The sequence below is a fragment of the Aphelocoma coerulescens genome, chromosome 8 (genome assembly GCF_041296385.1).
Source record: "Aphelocoma coerulescens isolate FSJ_1873_10779 chromosome 8, UR_Acoe_1.0, whole genome shotgun sequence".
In the NCBI taxonomy this organism is placed as follows: Eukaryota; Metazoa; Chordata; class Aves; order Passeriformes; family Corvidae; genus Aphelocoma; species Aphelocoma coerulescens.
Window position 1 is genome coordinate 6,909,028 of NC_091022.1, and position 24,113 is coordinate 6,933,140.

The 24,113-nt window shown below is 46.0% G+C and overlaps 1 protein-coding gene across 1 annotated transcript; it reads left to right on the plus strand.

The window, feature by feature from the left end:
• The first annotated feature begins 5,041 nt into the window (after window positions 1-5,041).
• On the plus strand, window positions 5,042-24,060 carry TMCO1 (transmembrane and coiled-coil domains 1). Its single transcript, XM_069023731.1, has 7 exons — window positions 5,042-5,181; window positions 6,630-6,707; window positions 10,278-10,337; window positions 13,775-13,821; window positions 14,452-14,519; window positions 18,013-18,157; window positions 23,732-24,060. Exons 1-7 carry the CDS (start codon window positions 5,112-5,114, stop codon window positions 23,828-23,830), a joined length of 567 nt encoding a protein of 188 aa, XP_068879832.1. The 5' UTR covers window positions 5,042-5,111; the 3' UTR covers window positions 23,831-24,060.
• Window positions 24,061-24,113: the final 53 nt, after the last annotated feature.

Sequence of the window (24,113 nt, forward strand, 5' to 3'; positions counted from 1 at the left end):
CCGTGCGCTGGACCCTGCTGCGTCCCCGCACCGGCTCCCTTCGCTTCTCTGACCACTCCGCTTCATCCCACAGAGCGCTGGGACTACACATGGTAGCCCCCGGAAGAACGTCCATTATTTGTCCCCCACGCTGGCCAAGAAGGCCAAGGGCATCCTGGCTGAGGCCAGCAGGACCAGGGCAGTGACCGTCCCCGTGTGCTGGGCACTGGTGGGGCCACACCTCGAAAACAGGATTCAGTTTTGGGCCCCTCACGACAAGAAAGACATTGAGGGGCTGGAGCATGTGCAGAGAAGGACCACGGAGTTGGGAAAGGGTCTGGAGCACAAGGCTGGGGGGGGGGCTCAGCCTGGAGAAAAGGAGGCTCAGGGGGAGCTTTATTACTCTCTGCATCTGAAAGGAGGTTGTCGCCGGCTGGGGGTCGGCCTTTTCCCCCCGTGTAACAAGAGATAGGACAAAAGGAAATATCCTCGACTTATTCCAAGGTTTGGGTGGAATATTGGATATTAGGAAAAATTTCTTCACCCAAAGGGTGGTCAGGCATTGGAACAGACTACCCATGGAAATGGTCAAATCACCATTCCTGGAAATGTTCAAGAACCATGCAGATGTGGCACTTGGGGACACTGTTTCTTGGTGAACAGTGCTGGGTTAATGGTTGGACTTGGTGATCCTAAAGGTCTTTCCCAACCATAATGATTCTGTGAATCTCCCACCCCACCTGGGCCCTGGTCCTGTGAGCACTCATAAATTATTATTAATGACCCAAATCCAGGAATACAAATTATGCTTATATCTTTAGCAAGTGGGACCTGTCTGGGAAGATCTGTGAGTGCTCTGGAGGCCAGGATTCAAAGTCAAAATGACCTCAATAAAATGAAAAAAGGATTGGCATGTAGGGTGCAAGTCCATGCAGACAAACTTGATAATGATCTGTGGCAATGCGAGATAGGAACCTGCTGGCTAGCCAGGCCTTTTACAGATAAAGATCTGGAGTAGAGTGGATTAAAGAGTCAATTCGCAGTGCTGCTGTGAAAAAGGCAAACATCCCATTGGGTGGATGGATACATCCACAGGTATTGTGTTTTGAGAAAGGTGAGGCCTGGTGGAGAGACTCCAGTGGGCACTCTGGAACAGCCTGGTCTGGCTTTGTAGAAGGACTGCAGCAGCCTTCTGTGATTAGTCTGGAGAAGGTCTCTGCTGGGCTGTAAGGCTGTGGGGACATGATAACCATTTCCAAATACATAAGAGGCTACCTCAAACAGGAAGGGAATAAATTTCTTTTACAGGTAGGGATTAAAACAAAATGTTGCCAGCTCAACACTCTAACAAGGGCAATTCAGGAATATTTTCTAGGGGTAAAAAGGGTTAAATCGTAGAAAAGGTTGTTTAAGGAGAGTAAGGACTCTCCACTTTTAAATCTGAGGACTTAAAAAAAGAAAAAAAAAGAAGCAGTAGGCATGCTCCTGTATGGAAAGTGTTTAGTAGTGCTGATCCTGTTTTGGGGCAGGAGACAGCCCAAGCAATGCCCCAAAGTTCCTCCCAGCCCTGTTCAGAGGACCAGAACTTTCACTTAGGTTTTTAACTTTCCACTTCAACACAGTGAAACAGGTGTGGAGGTGTTTGCCAGACAGGTCCCATGTCCCAGCCCTCATCACGCAGGATTTGAGAGGGCATCCTGGGAAGCCATGGCCCCTCTGCCCACTGCTCCCAATTCCTCTCCAGCAGTGCCATGGGAGCATGGCACTGCATGCAGCCACTTCCAGGGAAGGAAGTGCTATATGTGGTTGAGAACTTCCTGTAGGGATGAATTCCCATGGATTCCCATGGCCCCAAGCCAGTTTCCAAGCACTGACCATGAGCACAGCTCCTGTGCACCCCACTGGGACTCAGGAGCTATTCACAGCTCTTCTTTCTTACTCCAACGCTGACACAGCTGTATCTGGATGGCAAAAGCCCCTGAGGACAGTGAGAACTTCAGGTTATTTGGTTCTCCTCCTGCCTGCCCTCACTGCTGCCCTGCTTGCGGACAGTCCAAACCCTCTGCTGTGCTGCACCTGTTTCAGGCTGTGCTGCCCATCCTGAGCTTCTCTGTAGGATGCCCGTCATGGCATTTCACCTCCAGGTCCCCTTATTGCTGGACATGTGGCAGGAGCAAACACACCTGCAGGAGAAAGGATGAGTAAATGCCTCTTGATGGGCCCCGGAGGGGTACAAACTAGGGATATCCAAGGCTTATTTATACAGAACACAAGGAGAACTTGCAAAGGTCAGTTTAATAGTTCTTTCAAAACCAGGCCAGGGCTGCGAACTAGAAGTGAATCAAATCCAAGTCCCAGTTAGTTTTAGATGGCACCTTTCCTCAAAACTGAGAATTTTATGCACCCTTTTACTGGCTGCTGGTCACTTACACACTGTGCAAAGCAACTGAATCTTTTGTTCAGTTTAAGTTTGGAGACTTCAGTATATGAAATCTCCTGGGATTATGTGTCTCTCTAATCTGGTTTCAAGGTTGCCTCCATAAACATTACCACTTCTATATCTAGAATGCTTGTAGACTACACCAGCCCCTAACTCATGTAACCAGAGCGATGTATAATGCAAATGCCTTCCTTTTTCTCATATCCCAGGCTGGTAGATCAAATCAGACTGCACCCAACTCTCATCTGTCCTTTACACGTTGATCAAAGCACAGAATGCTGTTTTGAAAAGGAAATGCCATTGAGGGTAATATGCTGTGTGTTGTCTGAGAAAAGGATCTGCTGATAAGGATCCTGGTGTGATTCAAACTGACAGGATGAAATTACAAAGAACCTGTTGTCACCTCTACCTCCAGTTCAAAGCACGGACACTAGAGAGGAAAATTGTTCTTGTCACTGACCATCTTCTTCTGGCTTGGATCTGCCAAAAAAACCCCATTCTGCATCAATAACTGATACCATGTGAGTCATTTCCCACAGCAGTATAAGAGAAACTATTTCAAAATACTGCTTTGATACGCGTTGATACATTTCACAGCCAGGAAAGTCAGAGAGCTCTAAAGAGAGGGAGAAAGGGTGGAGGATGGCATGCAGCACAGGGAACTGCATGAGGTAGCACAAAATAATATAGATACACAGAATGGACTGAGTTGGAAAGGGTCTTAAAGATCGTCACATTCCAATCCCCCTGCCATGGGCAGGGATGCCTCTCACTAGACCAGGTTGTTCCAAGCCCTGTCCAACCTGGCCTTGACACTTCCAGGGATGGGGCGTCCACAGGTTCTCTGGGCAACTTTTGCCAGTGCCTCACCACCTTCACAGAGAAGATTTTTTTCGGTATATCACAAGTCCTGATGCATCACCAGCTGTCAATATCTTCCTGCTGCTCACCTCGAACTGAAACATCCATCCTCAGTTTCATCCCTGTCTCCCAGATGGCTCTGAGTCCTGTGTTGCAGACATCCAGTTCTCAGTTCTGCCGTGATGTTGCAGGAAGTTCCCCGTGTCTGGGCACAGTACTGGGACTTTCCTGTGGTGTGTAGCTGCACCTCTCAGTGATGTCTGATTCAGCCACCTGCATACATGTGGCTCTCTGGTTTCCTTGTGTGCCTGGGCTCAGGCTCAGAGAGGTTGTTTGCTGTCTGACCTCACGCCCTCACCTGCTGCTTGTGCTATCTTCTCTGAACTACAGTTCCTCACCCTCTTTCTGAATGGAGTGTTTAATTTAAGGGCAATAGGTTTTTTCCTTTCCCTGTTTTTCACTCAGCTCTGCCCATGTAATCCCACAGTGTATCACTGTCACGGACAGCAGACTCCTCCGTTACATAAGGACACGCACAAACCTGCCCTTCCCTGCCTGCCCTGCTTCCTTTTCTGTAATTCTGCTTTCTAGGTCTCCTCACCCCTTTGCAACCCGTGGATTTGGTCTAGTTCTGCTGCTCCAGGTGTAACTGCTGGAGCCTCAATAGAAGTCAATTAGTCTGTCTGCCAAATCCTTGCCATTATTGCACTGTCCTCATTAATGCACTTCATAGTCTTGTCCCATCCGTGAATATTTTACACACACGCACAATGGGAGATTGATTTCCCTGTGAATCACAGAATGCTGTACTCCATTGCTGGCTGTACAAGGAGTGTGTGGGACAGCAACAGCCCCTGCTAAAGGGTAGGCAACGATATTCCTAAATACTTGACCCCAGAAAATGCCTCCTGGTGAGATGCACTAACAGGGTATTCATAGAATCACAGAATCTTAGAATGGTTTGGGTTAAAAGGGACACTAAAGATCATCTCTTCCACCCCCCTGCCATGGACAGGGTCACCTTCCACTAGACCAGTTGCTCTGAAACCTGCCCAAGTTGGTCTTGAACACTTCCATTCATGCCACTGGCAAATTAAGCCAGGGCAGAGTTGTAGAAACCAGGAAGGCTTCTCCAAGCTAACCTTTTTGCAAGCAAATGCATTGTGCATCTTCCCTGGCAGTTGGGTTCAGGCACCACATCCTGGCAAGGTGCAGGGAGGGCAGACACCCAGACACCCAGTGTCAAAAGTACACCGGCGGAGGTTTAGGTCGGACACTAGGATGAATTTCGTCACAGAACGGGTGATTAGACATTGGAATGGGCTACCCAGGGAGGCGTTTGAGTCACCGTCCCTGGAGCTGTTTAAGGAAAGACCAGACATGCCACTTGGTAGTGTTGGGTCACAGGTTGGATTCAAGGATGATTGTGGAGGTCTTTTCCAACCTCATTGATTCTGTGAACCCCTCCTCGAGCCTTAAACGGGGCGCGGCCTCACCAGGTCCCGGTGTGCGCGACTCCGGCGTGCTGCGGCAGAAGCTGGGTCCAGCACCACCGCACCGCCATGACAACGACCGCCCCTCAACCTCGCTGAGGGGGAGAGCCTCGCCACCACGATTGACAGCCGTCTCGCCCAATCAAAGCAGCGTCCACCGCGCCTTCCCCGCCCCTCGCCCGTCCCTCGGCTTCACTAGCAGCCGGTAACGCCAGCCGGAAGCGCAGGTAGTCGCTTCCGGGCGTTGCTAGGCAACGGGGAGAGACGGCTTCCGGGTGGCGGGTGCACTTCCGGGTGCGCGGCTGTGTTACCGGGTCGGGGGCGGTGGTGGCACCACTATGAGCACTATGTTCGCCGACACCCTCCTCATCGTGTTCATCTCCGTCTGCACCGCGCTGCTAGCCGAGGGTGAGCCGGGGAGGGTGCGCCGGGGAGGGCGGGGCTGTGTCCGGAGGGCGGCCGGCAGCTCCCTCGAGCGCTGGCAGGGAGCGGGTGAAGGGGCGGCATTGGGGGCCCTGGGGAGGGGGCGAAGAGCAGGGTAAGGGGGCTGTGAAACGTGGCGCGGTGGCTCGAGGTCACCTGAACCTCCTCACGGGCACCCGAGAGGACAGCGGTGAATCACCCCCGAACAGCTCTGAACTCTGGTGCAAAACGGTGGGAATGGGGGTTGTTCCCTCCAGAAGGGAGGGAGGCTGTTGGAGGATGAAAGAGGACATAGTGGTTTTCCCCAGTAGATGTTGTGGGAAGGATGTGAAGAAGTCGCCTGACCTTGCAATGATGGTGGTTTAAGCTGCTTCAAAAGGTTGTTTATATTTGAATGGTTGAAATAGGGGCAGTTTTTTAAGGAAGTGTTGGATGGGTGCCTTTTGGGGTAGTCAAAAGTCAGAGGTCTCCTTTCTGGCACTGTGTGTATCCCCAAATCCCTTTTATCACTCTGTCCTCAAATCTTCATCCCACAGCTGCAAAACACCATCTCTGTCCATCCCAGGGCAGGGAGAATCCCCGGTGGAATGTGGCCTTCTAGGAGCCCTGGTGCATGGCTTTTGGGGTTACAAGGTTTGCACATCCTCTGCCTTTCACAGCATGAGGCTGTGCTGACTTCAGAAGTGTTTACAGGGTTCCTTTCTCTACAGCTGGTGAGTCCAGGGACTCAGCAGCATGGCCCTGCTGTCAAACCAAAGCCAAAAATCCAAACAAGGGGCCAGAAGCTTTGTGTAGGGGCTGACAGTGAACTGCTCACAAACCAGTGGTTCTGCACTTGTGGCACAACGGGTTTTTGTTATGTTTAAGTGCAAGGATTTAGACTGGAGAATCTCTCGAAGTCTCTTCTAGCCTAAAACCTAATTTGTGTTTCCAAAATGTGATGCTACTTACAGAGAGGTCCTAGTAGGAGAAGAAATTATTCCTCAGGCCTTAGTTAGGTGTGGAAATGTAGAGCACACAGATGTTTATTGCCTTAATCAACCTTTAATTTTAAGGTGAGCAACAGCTTGTTGGGCATGAAGAAACTGAAGCTGGTAATGAACTGGGCATGAACTGAAACCGAAGATGTTTATTGTAGAGTTTATTTTATACATAGTTTATCAATAAAAGTAAAAACCAAAAAGTTTTTTTAGTTTAAATCTGTAGCTCATTTCATAGTTTATTTTACAGTTCCATTTTACATGGAACTTGGGAAGGGGATTTGAAGGAAAGGGGATGGTACAGCTTGCTGGTGCTCTGTGCTCCCTTGGTTGTGTTATAACGCAGTTTTATAGACATAAAGTTTAATTTATGCATATGGATTTGCTCACTCATATCAGTATTATTGCAGGAGGTTTTTACTTATCTCGTTACTGGCTGAGTGTTTATTTCAGGTATAACTTGGGTGCTGGTTTATCGGACAGACAAATACAAGAGATTAAAGGCTGAAGTGGAAAAGCAGAGCAAGAAATGTAAGTACTCATCAGAGGCTTATTTATGTCCTTAATTCTGGTCTTTTACTGGAGGAAGCTCAGCCAAAGACCTTTTGCCTTGTCTAAATGACCCCTCCTGTGTTAGAAGCTCCGCGGGACAAGGAGCCCGAGCCCCAGCGGGGGGAGAGAAAAACCGTCCAAACCAATATGGTTGATAAGCGAACTCCGTTTATTAGCAGTCCAAAGGCACTTATATAGTATACCAGCTTGTTAGCTCCTAAGTGGCTTAAAGCTTATCAAGACACATTTCTATTTCTACATAATTGGACTTACATTGGCAAGTTTCCATAGTCTTGTTATGATCAAAAGAATTCAGTGCTCATCTCCCTCGTTCACTCCCGGATAGTACAGCTGCAAGTTTTTCACTCCCTCTCTGTTTCTCAGGCCTGCTTGTTTTCTTCACACAGGGACTTTCCCATGGAAAGTTTTCTCACACACAACAAGCCTAAAACTTCCAGGCCTATTGCTTGCACAGTTCTTTTATTGATCCCAATAATTCTATTTCCCAACACTCCTGTCAATGGAGGACAGGAGGGAGTAAGAGATTGGTACTGGCATCTTTTTTTCTGAACATGAGTAGCCAGTGTCTGAAATAAATGCCTGAAATATCTTCAAAGGTGCAATTTCCACCTTTCAGGGGTGAAGAGGAGAATTTGAGGCCTGTGGGAAGAGGGAACTGGGGTTGAATAATGAATATCATGAGAGGAAAGCATTTTATGTATAGATTAAAAATGGTGATTAATGGTGGGGAATGAGTAAAGCCAAAGCCATCATAGAAAGGTCTGAGCAATCAGCTGATGTAAAACCAAATTATCCTAATGTAAACTGGAAGCAAATAGAACTGATTAGGAAATAAGTACCAGGTTCATCCCATAGAGATGAGGTCTGAGAGGTCTGGGAGGGGGTAAACAAAGGATGAGGGAAGAAGGGAAAAAGGAGCTGAGGATTAACAGTCAGAAGATCTGCATCAAATGTTAAGAGAAATGGTAAACAGGGGGGAGCATGGAGTGTTTAAATGGACCTGTCTATATCAGAAACCAAGTTGCAGAGGAGAAATTCTGGCTTTTTAAACTCAACTGTGTACACCCTACCCAAGTTACAGCAGTAAGAGACAGCACACGACAACTGGGGCCAAAATAGACCTAGTTTTACCTTAGAAGTGTTTCATTGTGGTGTCAGTGCTTTTTAATGCATGAGAGAACAATATTATCACATTTTGATCTTACTAGCCCATCTTATTCCAGCCTTCCTCTGGGCAATATAAACTGAGGAGCTGAAGTATAGTCATGTTTGTGTTACAGCTCCGACATTAGGGGCTTTTGTCACCACAGCAGTAGCAGATGGGGATTGCATCTCTGCCTGCCTCAGTTGAATCCCACTTGTCCTATGTGTAGGATAGAATTAGCCCCAGAAGAGCAAGTTAGAGAAGGAGTTGAAACCCAGCTGCAAACTTAGTGTCCTCTCTTGTTTGTGCTGTTAAATTCTGAGAGCAGTTAGCAGGGCTTAATCTCTAGGTCTTAATGATTGCTGTAAGAGTTTAATGCTGTTTGCTTTCTGGGTATCTGGGCTATCCTTTGTGAAGGGAATGATGTGAGGTTCGTGCATCTCAATTAGTTTCTGATCTCCTTGTTTGATTCCTCATCCCCAGCAAAAATAAAAGGTAAAGCTGAATAAAGAGTCAGTAAAAATTCAGCTTTGCTTTTTTCCATTCCCCTCTTGTGCTGAGGACAGCTGGCTGACCTGAGGGCTTACAACTTGCCAAGTGGACCACTTGAACCCCACCTTTCAACTGTTATCTAACACATCTGAAACAGGAAAAAACACATTTGAGATCTTCAGGCTCTCCCGTGAGAGTCGTTTGACAAAAACAAAGGGGCTGAGCAGTGTGCTTGAGCAGACATTGTTACTCCTTAGTTTCATCTCTTCCTGTCCTCTTCTTCCTAGGGAGAGGCTCAGCATTGTCTGAGGCCGATGTAGGGATTGTTCTGGGTAAATGTGGGGGTAAATTGCAAGGCTGAAGGCTGTCCCTGGAATTTCTGATGTGTTGACATTAATGTTCCCACGGACAGGCTTTAGAGACTGCCCAACAGTCCTAAGGGAATTGGGGTTGGGAGTTCCTCGTGGTTGGCATAAGGCTTAATAGCATTGTTTAGAGCTGGGGTTATGTGGACCAGGGAGGATGGACTGATCAGGTTTCCCCAGCTGGATTTGGCATAAGGAAGGTTTTGGAGACAGTGTTCTGTGAGCACTGGGTGGATTGTGTCATCTGACACCTCTTTCCAGTATTCCCAAGGGACACAAGCTCCCTGTTTTCCTCACTGTGCTAGCCTGCCCACGTTCTTTGGGAAAAGCAATTGTGTCTCACTCCATTGACATGGGGGGTGATGTTTAGGTGACTCGTCTGGGCTGGTGTGATTTTTCTGAGCAGTTGTGACTGACACACAGGCATTTTGTAAGGCAGTACTACAGATCCTGCTGTGGCTTGGAAGGTTGGCTCTCTTCATTTCCTCTGTGAAATCAGGGCTGGAGGGTTTGTGTTGAGCTATTACTTCATGAGGGAGGGGAGCCCTAGCACTCAGGTGTCTGTGAGCTAACGATGAGCCAAGGTTCTTTGCTGGTAGAGTAGATATGGTACATGCAGTTTGCATAAATGTAAAGAGTTTAAAGTAAAAAAAGGCTGCTATCTGTTGTTAGACCGTGGTCATGCTTCATCATCCTTGCTTCTTGGAGTACTCTTGTTATAGGTCGTGATGAAAAATGTCTCTTGCTTCCTGAAAAAGCCCTTTTTGCTGTCCCAGAACCTCATTTGCAGCTGAGCAGCACATTTACTGTGTTCCCAGTTCCCTGTGCTGGCTCTGTTAGCCTGGTTTGCTGCAGTGGTGGTTGGTTGCAGGTGCTTGGTGCATGTCTGATTTGGGGTTTTAGTACCTTTGAACTTAGGCTCCTACTTTAAAATATTGGAAATACTTCAGTACTAATTAATTGAAGAGTGGAGAGGCTGTGGCTGACTGCTTGGACAGCATTTCCCTTGAGAGTGCCTGCCTGTGAAGAAGGGATGTACGATAACACAGGCTTTCCTGTATTCTGCTTCCCACTGCAGATAATTGGGAGCAGAGCTTGCCACAAAGCTCTTTTCATTCCACTTGCTGAATCAAAAGTACTGTTTAATACTAATGACAAATCAGCAAGGGTCAGTTGAGCCAAAATTGTCCCCAGACTGCTCAGTCCACAATGTAATGGGCTCTTGGCAGAGTTCAAAATTAACCCTTTAAACATGTTTGTATCTTATCCAGGGTTTTGAATTTTTTTTTATTACAGTTTGTTTGTATCTTATCCAGGGTTTTGAATTTTTTTTTATTACAGTTTTTAAGTGATTGGTGTAATCAGCCTGGGTAGTTGATAATTTATTGATTCTGAATATGTTCTTAGTCATACTTAGGTTTTTGTGCCCCTGTTCTGCAAAGGAATTAATTACTTAATGTTTGGTGTGTGGAAAAGGAGTGGTGGTATCACTGTGCGGAAATGATGGAATATCTTTTCATTTTGCAGTGGAAAAGAAGAAGGAAACAATAACTGAATCAGCAGGCCGACAGCAGAAAAAGAAGATAGGTAAGAATGGTGCCTCAAAAATGGTGGGAAGTTGAGAAACTGATGGACGTGATTATCTTTTCCTTTCTTTCAAGGCTATTTATTCATTTGCCTTACTCTGCCAAGGCCAGAGATACCCAGCCTCCTGATGGTTTTGATCAAATGGGCAGATCACTGAGAGGAGGAGCACCTCTTGCTGAGCTCCCTGATTTTTTTCTCCCATTTTAGCCTTGATATCCATGGCTGTTACTAACTCCAGATGTCAAAGCTCTTTGCTGCAGTGCACTGGCAGCTTGCAGTAGCCATAGGAACTCTGTTATTTTGGATCTTTTTTTCCCCCTTCATTTGAACACTTCAGAGTTGAAGGTGTTCATGTTGAAATTAATCTAAGCACAGTTACAGTTAAGTTTGATAAATTAGCTTTTCTCAATTTTAGGCAGTGATTTATTTTTCTATTCTTTTTCATTGTCTGCAAGCTGAATTCTTTCTGGGTTAGGGTAACTCTGTAAGTACTGAACTAAGCAAGAACAAGGTAAAGAGATGTCTAAAGGAACATGTGTTTTAGGAAGTTCTGCTATCTGCAGGACTCACAACATGCAGCAAAGCTCAGTTAAATTATTACAGAGATCATGTCAGGAACAGTTCTGAGAGCTCCTGGGAGTTGGTTTCCTCATTCCTCTGTAACACCAGGTAGCTGGATTAGTCATTTGATCTGTACAAAGCTTGGGAATTATAAACACATCTTCAAACAGTTCCTCCTAGGTAGAAAACCTGTTGTCATTAGATTCCTGAAGGGACATGAGCCAAAATGTTTCCTCTTGTGCATTTCAGTTCTTAATCTTGACTAATCCCTGCGTGGGATGAACACTGCTTGATGGATAAGGCAACTTTGAAAGTGATCATATGTAACAACTACAGATAACATTAAATAAAAGAAGTGTGACAATGACTTTTTTGCAGGGCACCATCCAAGCTGTGTTCCTAGCAGACAGTATTTTACTTGTGCTTGGATTAAACCAATAAACAGTAGAATCTGAGGACTTCAGATGCTCCACCAATTTTTATACACTGAAATAATCTTCTTTTGCAGATGAAAAAGCACAAAGGGACAGAGATCAGAACTTAGGAAATGACCACTGATTTTGTTTGCTGTTATGCTTGCTGGCCAAGCCTAAGGTTCTGACACTGATTTTTTTTTTTTTCTTTACTAGTGCTGTGTAACTTGAGTATTCATTTGTGCTCAGGCAAAGATGAATTCTTGGTGTTTCTGAGAAATCAGACCCCTAAATGTCACACTGGACTTCAAGAAAATGACTCACAGCTGTTAAGTGGTTTTGAAATCTCAGATCTCAGTAACTTACTGGATGTCAAATCATTCTGCAAGATGGGCCATTGTTGTCACAGCAAATCTACTTGTGCTGGAGTTCTTCCAAGTTCTACCATTTTAGTTAACAAAAAGTAAATATTGAGCTGAGGCTTTATGGATAAGTAACAGCTGTGATACAGACCTACCTCAGTTGCCATCTGTTCGGTGCACAGAATAAGACAGGAGGTGTGTGGATGATATTACTTGGTTTCATAAGGGTTGCATCATGCATGTGCACAAGGAGGTGGGGGAAGGTTACTTGGGAAGGCTTACTTTGGTGTTTCCTACTTGCAAAACGTTATTTTTAACAGTAAAATGAACCAGTTGTCACACTGTGTCTAAATCGTCTTTGACACTGCTGGAACAGGACACCTTTAGCATTGGTGTAGCCTTCTGTCATTTCAGTTTAAGGAGATACTTTGTTAGCTTACACCTTGCTACTGCTCTCTCTGTCCATGTGCCTTTGGAAGAAAAAATAGTGGCAATCCCAGGAGCCCACATGAGTTCTGGATGGACAGCAAAACAAAAACCCCTAGTCCTGGCAAATCTGTATCCCTGTATCCCCATGGTTTGTGTTGCAATGACCAGAATAAGATGATTTTGGATGCCAGGGAGCTGCTTATTAACTCAGTCCTCTTTCTCTGTGCCTTTACCCAGCTGTAAAGTACCCAGAAAAGTACTTAACAGGTTGTTTTTGTATGTGTTGGGCAGGAACAGGCCATTTATATAAAGTTGGTAGATCACCCAGAATATGTTCATTTTGAATCTGTAGAAATAGGTGAGAGACAGGTCAGGTATATTGGGCAATCAGGGCAGTGTTCTTTCCTCTATGTAACCTTTAGCCCACCTAAATAGATGGTTAGTTATGCAGCAGAGGGGAAAAAACAAGTATTTGTGCCAAATGTGATTCCTGAAGAGCTGGCCTGTGGTTGCTGAAATATCCCAGGACAAAACTTTCCACCTGGGTCAGGAAGCAGGTGTCTGGAAGGTTTGTATTTAAGAGCAAATGGAAATAGCAAAGAGAGTTCTAATAAATTGGGTAGGGATGTTGCTATTGCTTTTCGTAACACTGACTATGAGTCCCTGTGCTTAGCAGGGGCTTGGGAGAGCATTGTGGAGCTTCTGAGCTGTGGGCCTCTTGTACTGAAACTTCAGTGGGGACCCCTTGAAACTCCCAGGCTGGATAGCCCTTGGCAGTCCTTCTGCATCCTCCCCTCTTCACTCGTGCTGTTATTTGGATATTCCTTCATTATTCACATCCTTACTTCAGCTGGCTGTTGCTTCCTAGCCCTGGCTGCCCCTCTGGATCCTCAGTCTGAGAGGAGCACAAGGAATGGTGGGGGCGTGGGACAGGACAGGTGAGAGATAGTGGGTAATACTGAAGGCCAGAGCAGCCCTCCAATGAGGGACACGGAAAAGGCCTGCTTGAAAATCTGAGTATCTTTGAAGTCTGTGGTGATTTAAGGAGAGACTAAATTTCCAATGAAAGTATTTTCCGCAAAGCACAGTAATACACTCATTACTGAATTTCATGTAGGAAATCTCTTTCCTCTTTGGAGAATCTCCTAGATGTGAGAAGGGTGCAAAATTCATTGCTAAGACCAGCAGGATGTTGGTGTTGCTGAGATGCAGCTCCCAGCTCTGTGCATGGTTTTTGCTTTTGAGACCTCCAAAAGGAAATCCTTACTTAATCAATGTATTTATGATGGTGTGCAGCAAATTAATTACTGCTCCGTTTGGGAACTGTGATAGAGGGGCACTGTCTCTATTTCCTGGCAGCAGTGCTCATGCTCCTGTGTGAGTTGGTTGATTTAGCTAATCTGACATTGGGTGCATTTCTTTCAAAAGTGCTGAATGTGTGATTCCAGCTGCCTCCTCTCTTTGTGCCTGACTTGCTGCATGTTGCTGTGGTGGAGAAGCAGTTGGCTACGTACAGCTTTTCACTTTCTACTGTCTGGCAAAGAGAGCTGGAGTTGATTTTGGAAGTGTACCTTGTTTGGAGAGCCAAAGAGGTTAAGTTTTCCTGGAAATGAGAACACTTTGCTTTCTAGGTTGACATAACTGATTATAACGGTTGTTTTTGTCTTTCCAGAGAGACAAGAAGAGAAACTGAAGAATAACAACAGGGACTTGTCAATGGTATGAAAATTTAAAGCCAGTTCCCAACTGCTGAAGATTTCAGTCAGTTTTCCAACAGAAGGACTTTGCTCACTTGGCAGACATAGCTGCTTTTCCTCTGGAAAGGTCCTTCTGGATTTTTCTCTAATAACTACAGATTTTAGTATGAGCCACAGAGTTCTCCAGCAGTTACTGCCTCATCTCATGCCAAACCTTAGCTATTTTCATCTTTATAAGTCTCTATTATGTTTTTCACAGTAGAATTAATTTTTGTGGCTTCCTATAACTCTGGTCATTGTAATGATTCCCTGCTGGGGATCCCCTGGGAATCCCCCTGATGGGTTTATAGGTTTAAGGAAAAAATAAAACCATCCTGTGCAAGGTAACATGACAATTCTTGAGTACTTTTTGGCTTTGGATTCCTGAAGCAGCACTTTGCATCAGTGGGCCACACTGTGGCTGCCTTTGTACCCAGCTGTTGACTTCTCTTTGGGACTTCTCCAGTCACTTTTACAACCCCTCTGTCTCCTTGGTCATCCTTTTTCCCTCTTGGTTTCATGATCTGTACAAAGCCTGTTTTTAAGGGTATGAGGTCATAATACCTCAGTGTGGGCCTGTTGTTTTGATTATCTCTGACCTGTCTGCTTGCAGGTTCGGATGAAATCCATGTTTGCAATTGGCTTCTGCTTCACTGCCTTGATGGGAATGTTTAACTCCATGTAAGTATCAACTTCCTGGATGTTTTTCTTAAATATTTATGGTGACTATATTTTCCATCTTCCCTTCATCACTTGAAGTGTTAAGAGTGACATTGTCCAGCCAAGAACCATAAAAAAATAAATGGATCCATGTTTCATATAAAGATGTGGTGGTTTGGTCATCCCATGCACATTCTGCTCAAGAGGGAACAGTGGGTACTGAACACAACCAAATGGAACAAATTGCATTCAGTCTAGATACAGCTTTAATATCCTTTCTGCATGGGAACATCCTGATTAGGGCAAGTTTGGTACATCTCAGGCAAACATCTTCAGTCTTCAGCTGCTTTGGCTTTGCTGTAATGGTATGACCAAAGAATGCTCTTGCAGACAAAATTGGGTCAGCTCTCTTGCCCTTAGAAATGAGCTGTAATTGCAGAGTTTGTTGTTGCCTTACTTGAGGTAATCGCAGTCCAGATATAAACAGGTCCAGGCATGGGCTCCAAGCTTCATTTGCTTTAAAAGTGACCTGGGATAGGTGTAGTCTAAAAAAACAAACAGATAAGAAACCCCAAACTGGTTTGCACGGTTATAGACAGCTTTGTTTCAGATATGCAAATCTGAAAGGCTGTGCTTGGTTTTTAAAACTTGATTCACTTGAAATATGAACTGTTGGCAGTTAAATCTGAAGATGATATGAATATTATTAGCATAACCTTTAGGAGGCTGCTTGATATCTGGGCAATATACTTGCCCTGCAAACAGAAATTTACGTTCTTGGGCACCAAAGCCTTTGGCCTCTGTGCTGGCAGTCCCCAGGATACTGTCAATTGTTATTTCACTGGAGATCTGTGGGTGGATAAATTGCAAACATGGGGTAACATAATAACAGAAGTGCCACTGTGTGGATCATTTATTTATTCAGCTTAGACTTCAGCACTGAGTATTCTGAGCAGAGAAACTCAGCACTGGAGGACTTTAAAATTTTGGTACAGTCTTGAGTCACTGACGTCTGAGTTCACTGCAGCCCTGAGCAGGGCTGGAGGTGCATCGTGAGCAGCAAGGTGTGTGAGGGGGCATTTGTAGGGCTGCCCTTGAGGCTTCCAAGTGCTTACCTTGCTCTTTGGATACAATACAAACACCAGCACCTGCCCCTAAAGCAAACTGAAAAACAAACTAAAAATGTTTTACCCCACTGTGCCCACTTTCCTAGAGGGGGAAGAGGCAGTTGTTCTGAGTATTCTGTGACTAACAAGTGTTACAGAACTGTAAGTTTGTTAAGAACTTTAGGAAGGAGTTGATTTGGATTAAATTCTATATGGCTCCTCCTTCCTTAGATATTAACTTTAAAAAAAAAGGAGAAGAAACCAATAAACTTCTATTAAGTTTATTTGTCTTGTTCTTCTTTTGAGGATTCCTGCCCACAGAGACCATGCTACTGAACAGAGAATGGATGTGAACCTTTGGGCTTATCTTTCATTTAACTGCCTCTTTCTTTAGAGGGAATCTGAGCAGCAGGAGTATCCAGAGAGCTCTCTGATTGAGCTTTCTTGCCAATAGCTGAGGCTATGGAATTAAAATCTAAAGATTTGGCTGTGTGGCCTTCAGGGTTAGATAATTAAAAATTTGTTCTTGGTCTCAGTCCAAAGTAGGCAATGAATCTGCATCAAATGGCAGCTTTGGTGGGTGGTACCTGCCCTGTCTGAAGCTGGCAGAATGGCTGGTGCTGGTTCTCCTGTACTGTCCAGTCTCTTGACAGGGTGTGAAGAGCAGCTGCTTGTTGCTCACTTAAGGATTCAGGAGGTTCCTAGGCTCCCTCTGGGAAGCTACTCCTGCTTGGGGTATCTACGGAGGCACTGTGGGTGTGGTAGGAAAAGGAGGAAAAGGGTGGCTGACATCTGCAATGGCTGTAGCCACATTTGCTGCTTTTCCTTTACTTGAATGAGTTCATGGCTTCTGGGAAAAAAGGAGTAGGAATTGTGTGGAAGCAGCATGATGTGCCACGCTTTCGATAGGTATTTTGCAGATGCTGCTACTCTGGCTGAGCATCTCACTATTGCCAAGTGCCACCTTAGCCAAAATGGAAATCACTGGGATGACCTGCTGTCATTCCTGGATTGTTGGTAGTAATGGGGCAGCAGGTTGGACCGTGCTGGAAGGATATGGATGTGTCAGCAAGGCTGGTTTAAACCCAAGGAGCAGAGTGCTGTGCCCAAGACAAAAAGCTGAGTGACTTGTGGCTTAAAAGATTCATTATGACAGTGAGATCTGCAGCAGCAGTGGCCTCCAAGCCACTACAGATTTCTCCCAGGAGAGGACTTACCTTCTATGTGTCTCAATTTTCTCTGGCTGCATTGCCAGGAACTTCTTAATGCAATCACTTCTCTGCCTTACACTAAGAGTTGTACATTCCAGTACCTCTTCATAACTGTGAAAACCTGCTGGAATTAAAAGCAGGTACCTCAGGGTGCTACTGCTGAAGTACTTGTCATTCTCACAGCAGGAATAACACAGAATTTTAAGCCACTGGGGGATGTTCCAGGGAGATAAACATCCGTTTCAAGCTCTTTTGCCAAACTGCCTGTGAGATGTAAACAAAGTTGGTGTGTGTTTGAGCCGTGGCTGTGTGAATGCATCTCCACAGGAAAGAAGGCTCATTTAGGATCTCTTGAAACAAGAAACACCTGTTTGAAAATTAGAACATGCAGAGAAAATAACATCCAAATATGCACATGCTGATGAGGCATCACACACATCTACATCAAAAGATTGGGTTGACTGTCTGGCTTGGGAGAAATCTTTGCAAACTGGCCAAAATTCACACTCTGCCCAATGCCCTGGAATGTGGACCTGGAGGGATTCCAGGAGCAGGACATGCTGCTAGGAATATGCAGTATCATCCTGCCTCTGCACTGCCTTCATCTCCAGAGCTAATGCAGAGAAACTGGGGATATTAAGTGTTCTGCTGATGGCTCTTTGTGCATCCTGAGGAGCACAGCTGCTCCAGGGAAGGAAAAGGTGTCTTTGATTTATGCTCTGCTCAAAAAATGCTGTTTTGCTTGAGCAAAGGGTCTGTCTGGTTGCAGTAACTGCAATACAGCAGGGTGACAGTCGTTCATCTTTTATTGAAGTACTGACTGTGTTCTGGGAAGTGATCTGCTAAATCTGACTTTGAAATAAATGCACCAGAAAACTGCAAAACACCAAGATTTCATGAACCAGCAGCTTATCCAGCTGATCACTTAAATCACTAGGAAACACTTTGATTATGGGAAGACTGTTCCTGAGGGAATCCTACCCTGTGGATGGTTGAGTGTGGAGGGCTTGGAAAGAGAGATGTCTTTATCCTCCCTGGTGTAGTGTATGGAGAGGGGCTGGAGAAGGCAGCAAGGCTTTTTAGCCTTCCATGTGGTCTTACCTGCTCTGGTGGCCTGTTGAAGATGCTCACTTGTTCTTTCTGTATCCAAAAGCTCTTTTGCTGTCTCCAGTGGTGATCCAGTGCTCTCTTTTTCAGATTTGATGGCCGAGTGGTGGCAAAGCTTCCATTTATCCCCCTCTCATACATCCAAGGTCTCTCCCACCGCAACCTCCTGGGTGAGGATTACACTGACTGCTCCTTCATCTTCCTCTACATTCTCTGCACTATGTCAATCAGACAGGTGAGTACGCTTTCCCTGGAGCAGGAAAAGCACACCCCCATCTAGGAAGAGGAGTATTGCATGTATAATCTTGGATCTGTTTGTGGTTTCTTTGTCTTCATTTCTGTGCCTCATATTCAAAGCAATTCTGGGTAGGATCTTTAAAACAGTCGCTGTCCTGGACAGGCTTGGAAGACTGGCTCTGGAGATGTGCACCAGGGCTCTAGGACAGAGTTGGCAGAAATGGATTCCTGACTGGTGTGATAACTTTGTGGATTGCCATAACAAGAGATTGTCTCCATCAGAAGCTGATCTAAATCCTACTTCTTAGTAATTACGACTTTTATAGCAATATGTGCATCTTTACAAACAGCAGCATCTTAAGGGGAAACTTCCTAGGTGGCTTGCAGCTCTATAAAAGTTTCATCAGTCCATAAAGTTGCTAGAAAAGTGAGGAAAGAGTTAAAGCTCCTCTTTTGGGTTTGTCCTTCCTGTTTTTGCTGGATGCCTGATTTTTTTTCAGAGTCTTAAGAACTGTACCTTTGGTGTCAAGTCTCTCCCAGCATTAGGGACGTGACACAGAGAGGGGGTCTGGTATGGTAAGCTGAGAGTGTGCTCCACAGAGCTCTCCAGCAAAGCTCCATAGTCCCGTCTTTTGGAAGAGGGTGAGGATATCAGTGAGGATAAGGGATCTGTTCAGGGAGGTTCACTGGCAGCTCAAGTAGCAAGAATGGCTGGTGAGGACAAGAGGGCCTTCGCAGTGCAACAAGAAGTCTGTTTTGTTTTCCAGTTTCCCCATAGGGTGCTGGGGATAAGTTAATAGACTCTGGATGAATGCTGGTGCAACTAGCTGCAAATTACCTTCTCTTCTGTATTTGTATTTCCCTTTTCTTTGATTCACTTCCTGACTTCTTGCTGCTTTTCTCCTTGACCCACTTGTTGCTTTTCCTCAGGGGTGCCAAGGAATCTTAGACTAGGGGACTTAGAAAGATTTAAAGCAGATCACCAAAGGGAAGTGGTGTGTAATGCCAGAAGCTGGGGTGAGCTTGACAGAGCAGCTCCATAGCACAGAATTCCTTTAGTCACAAACTGCATGCTGGTGAGTGGAATTCTCCATAGCCCTTTGTATTGGGTACTTGTGCTGAAATGAATCCCAGTCTGGTCCTATGCAAAAGCAGATAATGAACTGTAGAATTATTTATGCTGAAAGGATCACCTGGAGGTTCATCTGGGCACTCCTTACTCCAAGCAGGCCAAGCTTCACCAGAGGACAGGCAGGGGCTTCCTTGCTCTGTTTGCTGCAAGACAAACTTTCACTTCGCAGTAACTAGAGCAGTGTTTGCTGCTTTGAAAGCACTGAGACATATTTAGCTCTTAGGATCACCTTCCAGAATTCCTGGGACGCTGTGGTCTGATGCTGTTCCTTCAGGCAATTTTGGCTGGTGCTGCTCTGTGTTACCTGTTACATGGAAAGTCCTTTCTTTTAAGTGTTGCAGATCATGATAGCAAATTAATTAGCACTGCTAGCAAGATTTTTCTGCACCCATTGGGTTGATTGGGGGACTCTCTTGCTGAAAAATCCCTCATTTTTTTGTCCAAAAATATAATTCCTGTGGTTAGTTAAGGCATTTCCTGATGTTTTATATGGTGAAATAGCAGCATGAACTGAGGGGCAGAAATGCCAAGCTCTTTGCAGTGGGTTGGGCTGTCCATTAAAATTCTGGGAAAAAATTGCCCTTGTGCTTGAGAGTTCCTGCTGATGTCCCTGTGGAGGAGGGGAGTGAGTTTATTGCTTTGGAGAAGGGTGTGAGACTGCAGTCTTCATAGTGCTGCCTTATCTACATGATCATGTTTAACAATTCCTGCACTTCTCCTGCTGTCAGGCAGCTCAGCTTCTTCCTCCTTACTACCTGGAGGGAAGGGCAGGGATATCTTAGTTTGCACAAGAGGTCAGAACTGAAGCTGTGATTGCTGCTGGCATCCTGCTCTTGGCTTTATTCCTATTTGAAAGAACCTAGGTGATAACAGCATTGGGAAGAGGATTTTGAAGCTGTGACAGGACAGGGGGAGAGGGCAAGAAAGTAATTAAGGGCTTAAAATGGTGCCAAAGACTTGTACTTAGTGCTTTCAATGACCTTGGAGGTGAAGGCTTTGTGATCCTTTGTATTTCACTGTGTGCAGAAGAGGAAATCTTGCCAGGTTGGCTTCAAAACAGGTGCTGGCCCAAGGGAGGACAACTGGTGTGGGAGTTGGTGTCTGGCTTCATGCTGCTGACAAGAGGAGAAGTGGAGGTGTTTCAAAAATCAGGGAACAGGTTGTGAACAAACCAAGGGAGACCATAGTCCCTCAGTCTTTCCTTAAATCCTGGAGCTGCCTGTGAAACCATCAAAGACAAGGAAGAGAGATGTTCCTGTGGAGCTCAGAGGTAGAGCAGGAACTCCTGTGTGTATGAAAAACCAGCGACCTGGTGGGAAATGCAGGGGAGTCTGTGGGGGTGGGAGACTGCCTGGGCAGTGATTAAACTGACATTAGTGGGACAGGCAGAAGCAGCATCAGGGACTCTCTTCATGTGAGGGTGATAAACTCTTCAAACACTGACTGGGAAGCTTTGCTGCCTGTGACCTGGCCATCATCTCCAAAAATAGTCACCTCGCAGTGAGTAACTTCCTTTGCACTGTTCCCAGCTCTCCCTGGCACGTAAATCCTGTCCCCTAGTTCCTCCTGCCTTCCTGTTTGGAGAGAGGAGGGTTGCTGGGAGAGGCCTTCCAAGGGTCCTTGAGCTGTTGGGTTTCAGCTGGGAAAGTCTGCTGCTGGTCTGGGTGGGGGGTGCAGTGTCAGGGTTACATCCTCTGTCCCTGCTCCTGGTTCTGAGCTCCCAGCCTTCACCTGTGCTGTTTGGGAAGAGGGATATGCTGCTGTTCCTCGGGCTTTTGCTGTTCTTCACTTCCTTTTCACACACATCTGAACTGTAGATTAGGCTGCTTCTCACTGAAATGTGTTCCCAGTGGGAGGGGGAGCCAGCAATTATCCCTACTGCCAGGATTGCATTTTCCCACAGAGCCTGGTCTTCGAGCAGGGAGCCACTTGCTGCCTTGTCTGAGGTCCCTTGTGGGTTTGAAGACAAAAGTAGGAGCAGCTCCTGTCCTTCCTGCACTCATTTGAGGAAAGATCAGAAGAATTCAAATGAGGGATTTCGATCCTTAAATCTTACTCTCCCCTCCCTGCTCCTGAGGGTGATGGTCGTGCTTGTGTTGGAAGTTGACTCTGCAGATTTCCTTGTCCAACATGGCCCACAGCAGGTGGGATAAAGTTTCTGCTGGACCGTGACCCATCCCTGGTGTTTCCAGCTGTGTAGACTTCAGGATTGCTGTCCAGCAAAACTTGCTTTGGAGGTAGTCTGTGATGCTTTTTGCCTTCCAGAGCAGGGAGGGAGACTGCATGGAAGGGTAATGCTGGACAATGTCGGTAGTCGGGAATTCAGACAGACAGACTGTCATCTCTCTTCCTCTTGAAGCAGTTGGAAGAAACTTTAGCACCCCAGTTCTTCTCTCTCTTCCTGCATAAAGGAGCAGGGAGGAGGCAGTGCACGCTTTCTCGGTTCCATGGCTCCCTGCTAGGATATCTGCTCTGCGGATGAGCCAGTAGGAAGCTGACAGGACACCAGTCCTGCGGGCTGCTGGCTCTGCAGCACCCTCTGGTGGTTGCTGGGTCTGTCCCTTGACTGCTCGTTTCCTCTTTCCTGTCCGTGTCTTGGTCAAAGAACCATTAAGAGGAACCACAGGAAGGAGTTAATGCTCTCATACATATTCAGTTGCTGAACATCAACCAGTGGCTGGCTTTTGTATGCAATGGACTAAACCTGATGCAATTCCTCTTCATGTGTTCCTTATGTGTGGGCTGAAACCTTCCTTTTCATAATCTCCAGCTGGAATCAATCCTGATTTTATTTTATTTTAGCTACTGTGGAATTGAAAAATGATCTAGTTTTGTGGGTTTTTTTTGTTGTTGTGGTTGGTGGGTTTTTTTGTGGTTTTTTTTTGTTTGTTTTAGTTTATGCTCCTTCCATGATAAAGAAGTGCAAGAGCTCTGTGACCTTGCAGTCTGACCTATCCTGACAGTTTTTTTGGAGAGAATACTCAGGTTTGAAGAGAATCCTCCTTCCTCCTTTTGTTGTCTCAATAGCCAGCAATCAGGTGGTGACACAAGGAGGACACTGTTGTTTTCTTCTTTCCCCTGCATCAGATGTCCCTGTTTTGCCAGCATTGCAGGAGCAGCATCTTGAGCTGGAGTTCCTTACAGTGAAGGATGAAGCTGAAAGAACTGATGGCTCTTTGTAGTTCCACTGTTGTGAAATTTAAAGGAAATTCACAAAAATCAAGAAAAACATTCAAATTTAAATATTCTACTGTGAGTTTTTGGCTTATGCCTGGCTCTGCTAATTAAATCTTCCCCTGTTTGTTGTTTCCCACTGAAACACCCTGCTTGGATGTAGAGGAGGTCATTCCAATAGTCAGGTTTTGGGGTTTGCTCCATATGTCCTGTTATGCTGCGCCCCATTGTTCTGTGTGCAGCACTGGCATTCATGTTAATTCTGGGACTAAGCTCCTGACTTGCACTTGGCACTCACTGTGGTTGCCATGCTGCTGCCCCAAATTCTGGCTGCATTAGGAGAGAGCCTTGCCAGCCTGCAGAGCCTCCAGCTCCCATGGCCACCACCAACAGCGCTTTTTGGAATTTGGGAAAACCAAGTGCTGCGGGGTCTGCCCTTGGGCAGGTCTTGGGCACCTGCACTGCAGTTAAATTGCAATGATACTGTGTGTTAATTGTGTGTGTAAAGACAGCTGACTGTGGGGTGTGTAGTTGGAAATGGGAAAGAATCTTCATCCAAAATATGTATTTGCTGTTCAGAGGCTTTTGTTGCGGTGGGGAGGAATGGCCCTGGTCTCTCTTGTGGATGGCTGTCTGGCTCCATGCTGAGCTGTTTTGAACATACAGGGAGAGAGGTTCATTATACAGTAGCCAGATGGATAGGACTATGTGGGTGAGAACCTGAATCTGTTGAAACAAGTGGGGAGGTTTTACTTGTACTACTGGAGAGAATCCAGAGGCCACAAAGATGATTTGGGGTCTGGAACATTTCTAATGAGAAGAGACTAAAGAAGCTGGGCCTGTTTAGTCCAAAGAAAAGACTGAGAGGGGAATCTCATTATATAAATATCTCAAAGATGGGTTTCAAGAGGATAGTGCCAGACTCTTCAGTGGTGCCCAGCAACAGGATGAGGAGCAATGGCCATGAACTAAACAACAAGAAGTTCCACCTCAACATGAGGAAGAACTTCTATACAATGAGGGTGGCAGAGCACTGGAACAGCTGCCCAGGGAGGGTGTGGAGTCTCCCTCTCTGGAGACATTCAAAACCTGCCTGGACACGTTCCTGTCACCTGCTCCAGGTGACCCTGCCTTGGCTGGGGGGGTTGGACTGGATGATCTGCAGAAGTTCCTTCCAACCCCAGCTATTCTGTGAGCAGAGTTGGTATTCCTCTTTGTTTCCTTCACCATGGTGTGATGATATCCTGCTCTTTGTTGTTCTTGCAGAACATCCAGAAGATGCTTGGCCTTGCTCCTTCCCGGGCTGCAACCAAGCAGGCAGGAGGCTTTCTTGGCCCCCCACCCCAGGCAGGGAAGTTCTCCTGAAGCACAGCCCTCACAGAAAGCCTGACCAGTGCAACAAGACTGCCTTGGGGAGGTAACAAGTCAGAATTCTGCACCAGGCATCACCTGTCCAAAACCAGGCTCTGCAGTATTGAAATCATCATCCATCTGGAGTATTCCACCAGCAGTTGTTCGTTCATCCAACCAAGAAACTTCTCTCCGAAGATAACGCGACCTTTGTTTCTAAGAAATAAACAGCATGGGCATGTTCATTTATGTTAACAATGTCTCTTAATTGGGTGGTGGAGGCTCCTGCGGGCCGCGG

What these genes read in the sequence shown, in the direction of transcription:
- TMCO1 (XM_069023731.1), top strand. Translation starts at nt 5,112, where the DNA reads ATGAGCACTATGTTCGCCGACACCCTCCTCATCGTGTTCATCTCCGTC. An exon ending in ACAGCAGAAAAAGAAGATAG is followed by an intron (nt 10,338 to 13,774) that starts GTAAGAATGGTG and finishes TTGTCTTTCCAG; the next exon opens with AGAGACAAGAAGAGAAACTG. An exon ending in GCACTATGTCAATCAGACAG is followed by an intron (nt 18,158 to 23,731) that starts GTGAGTACGCTT and finishes TTGTTCTTGCAG; the next exon opens with AACATCCAGAAGATGCTTGG.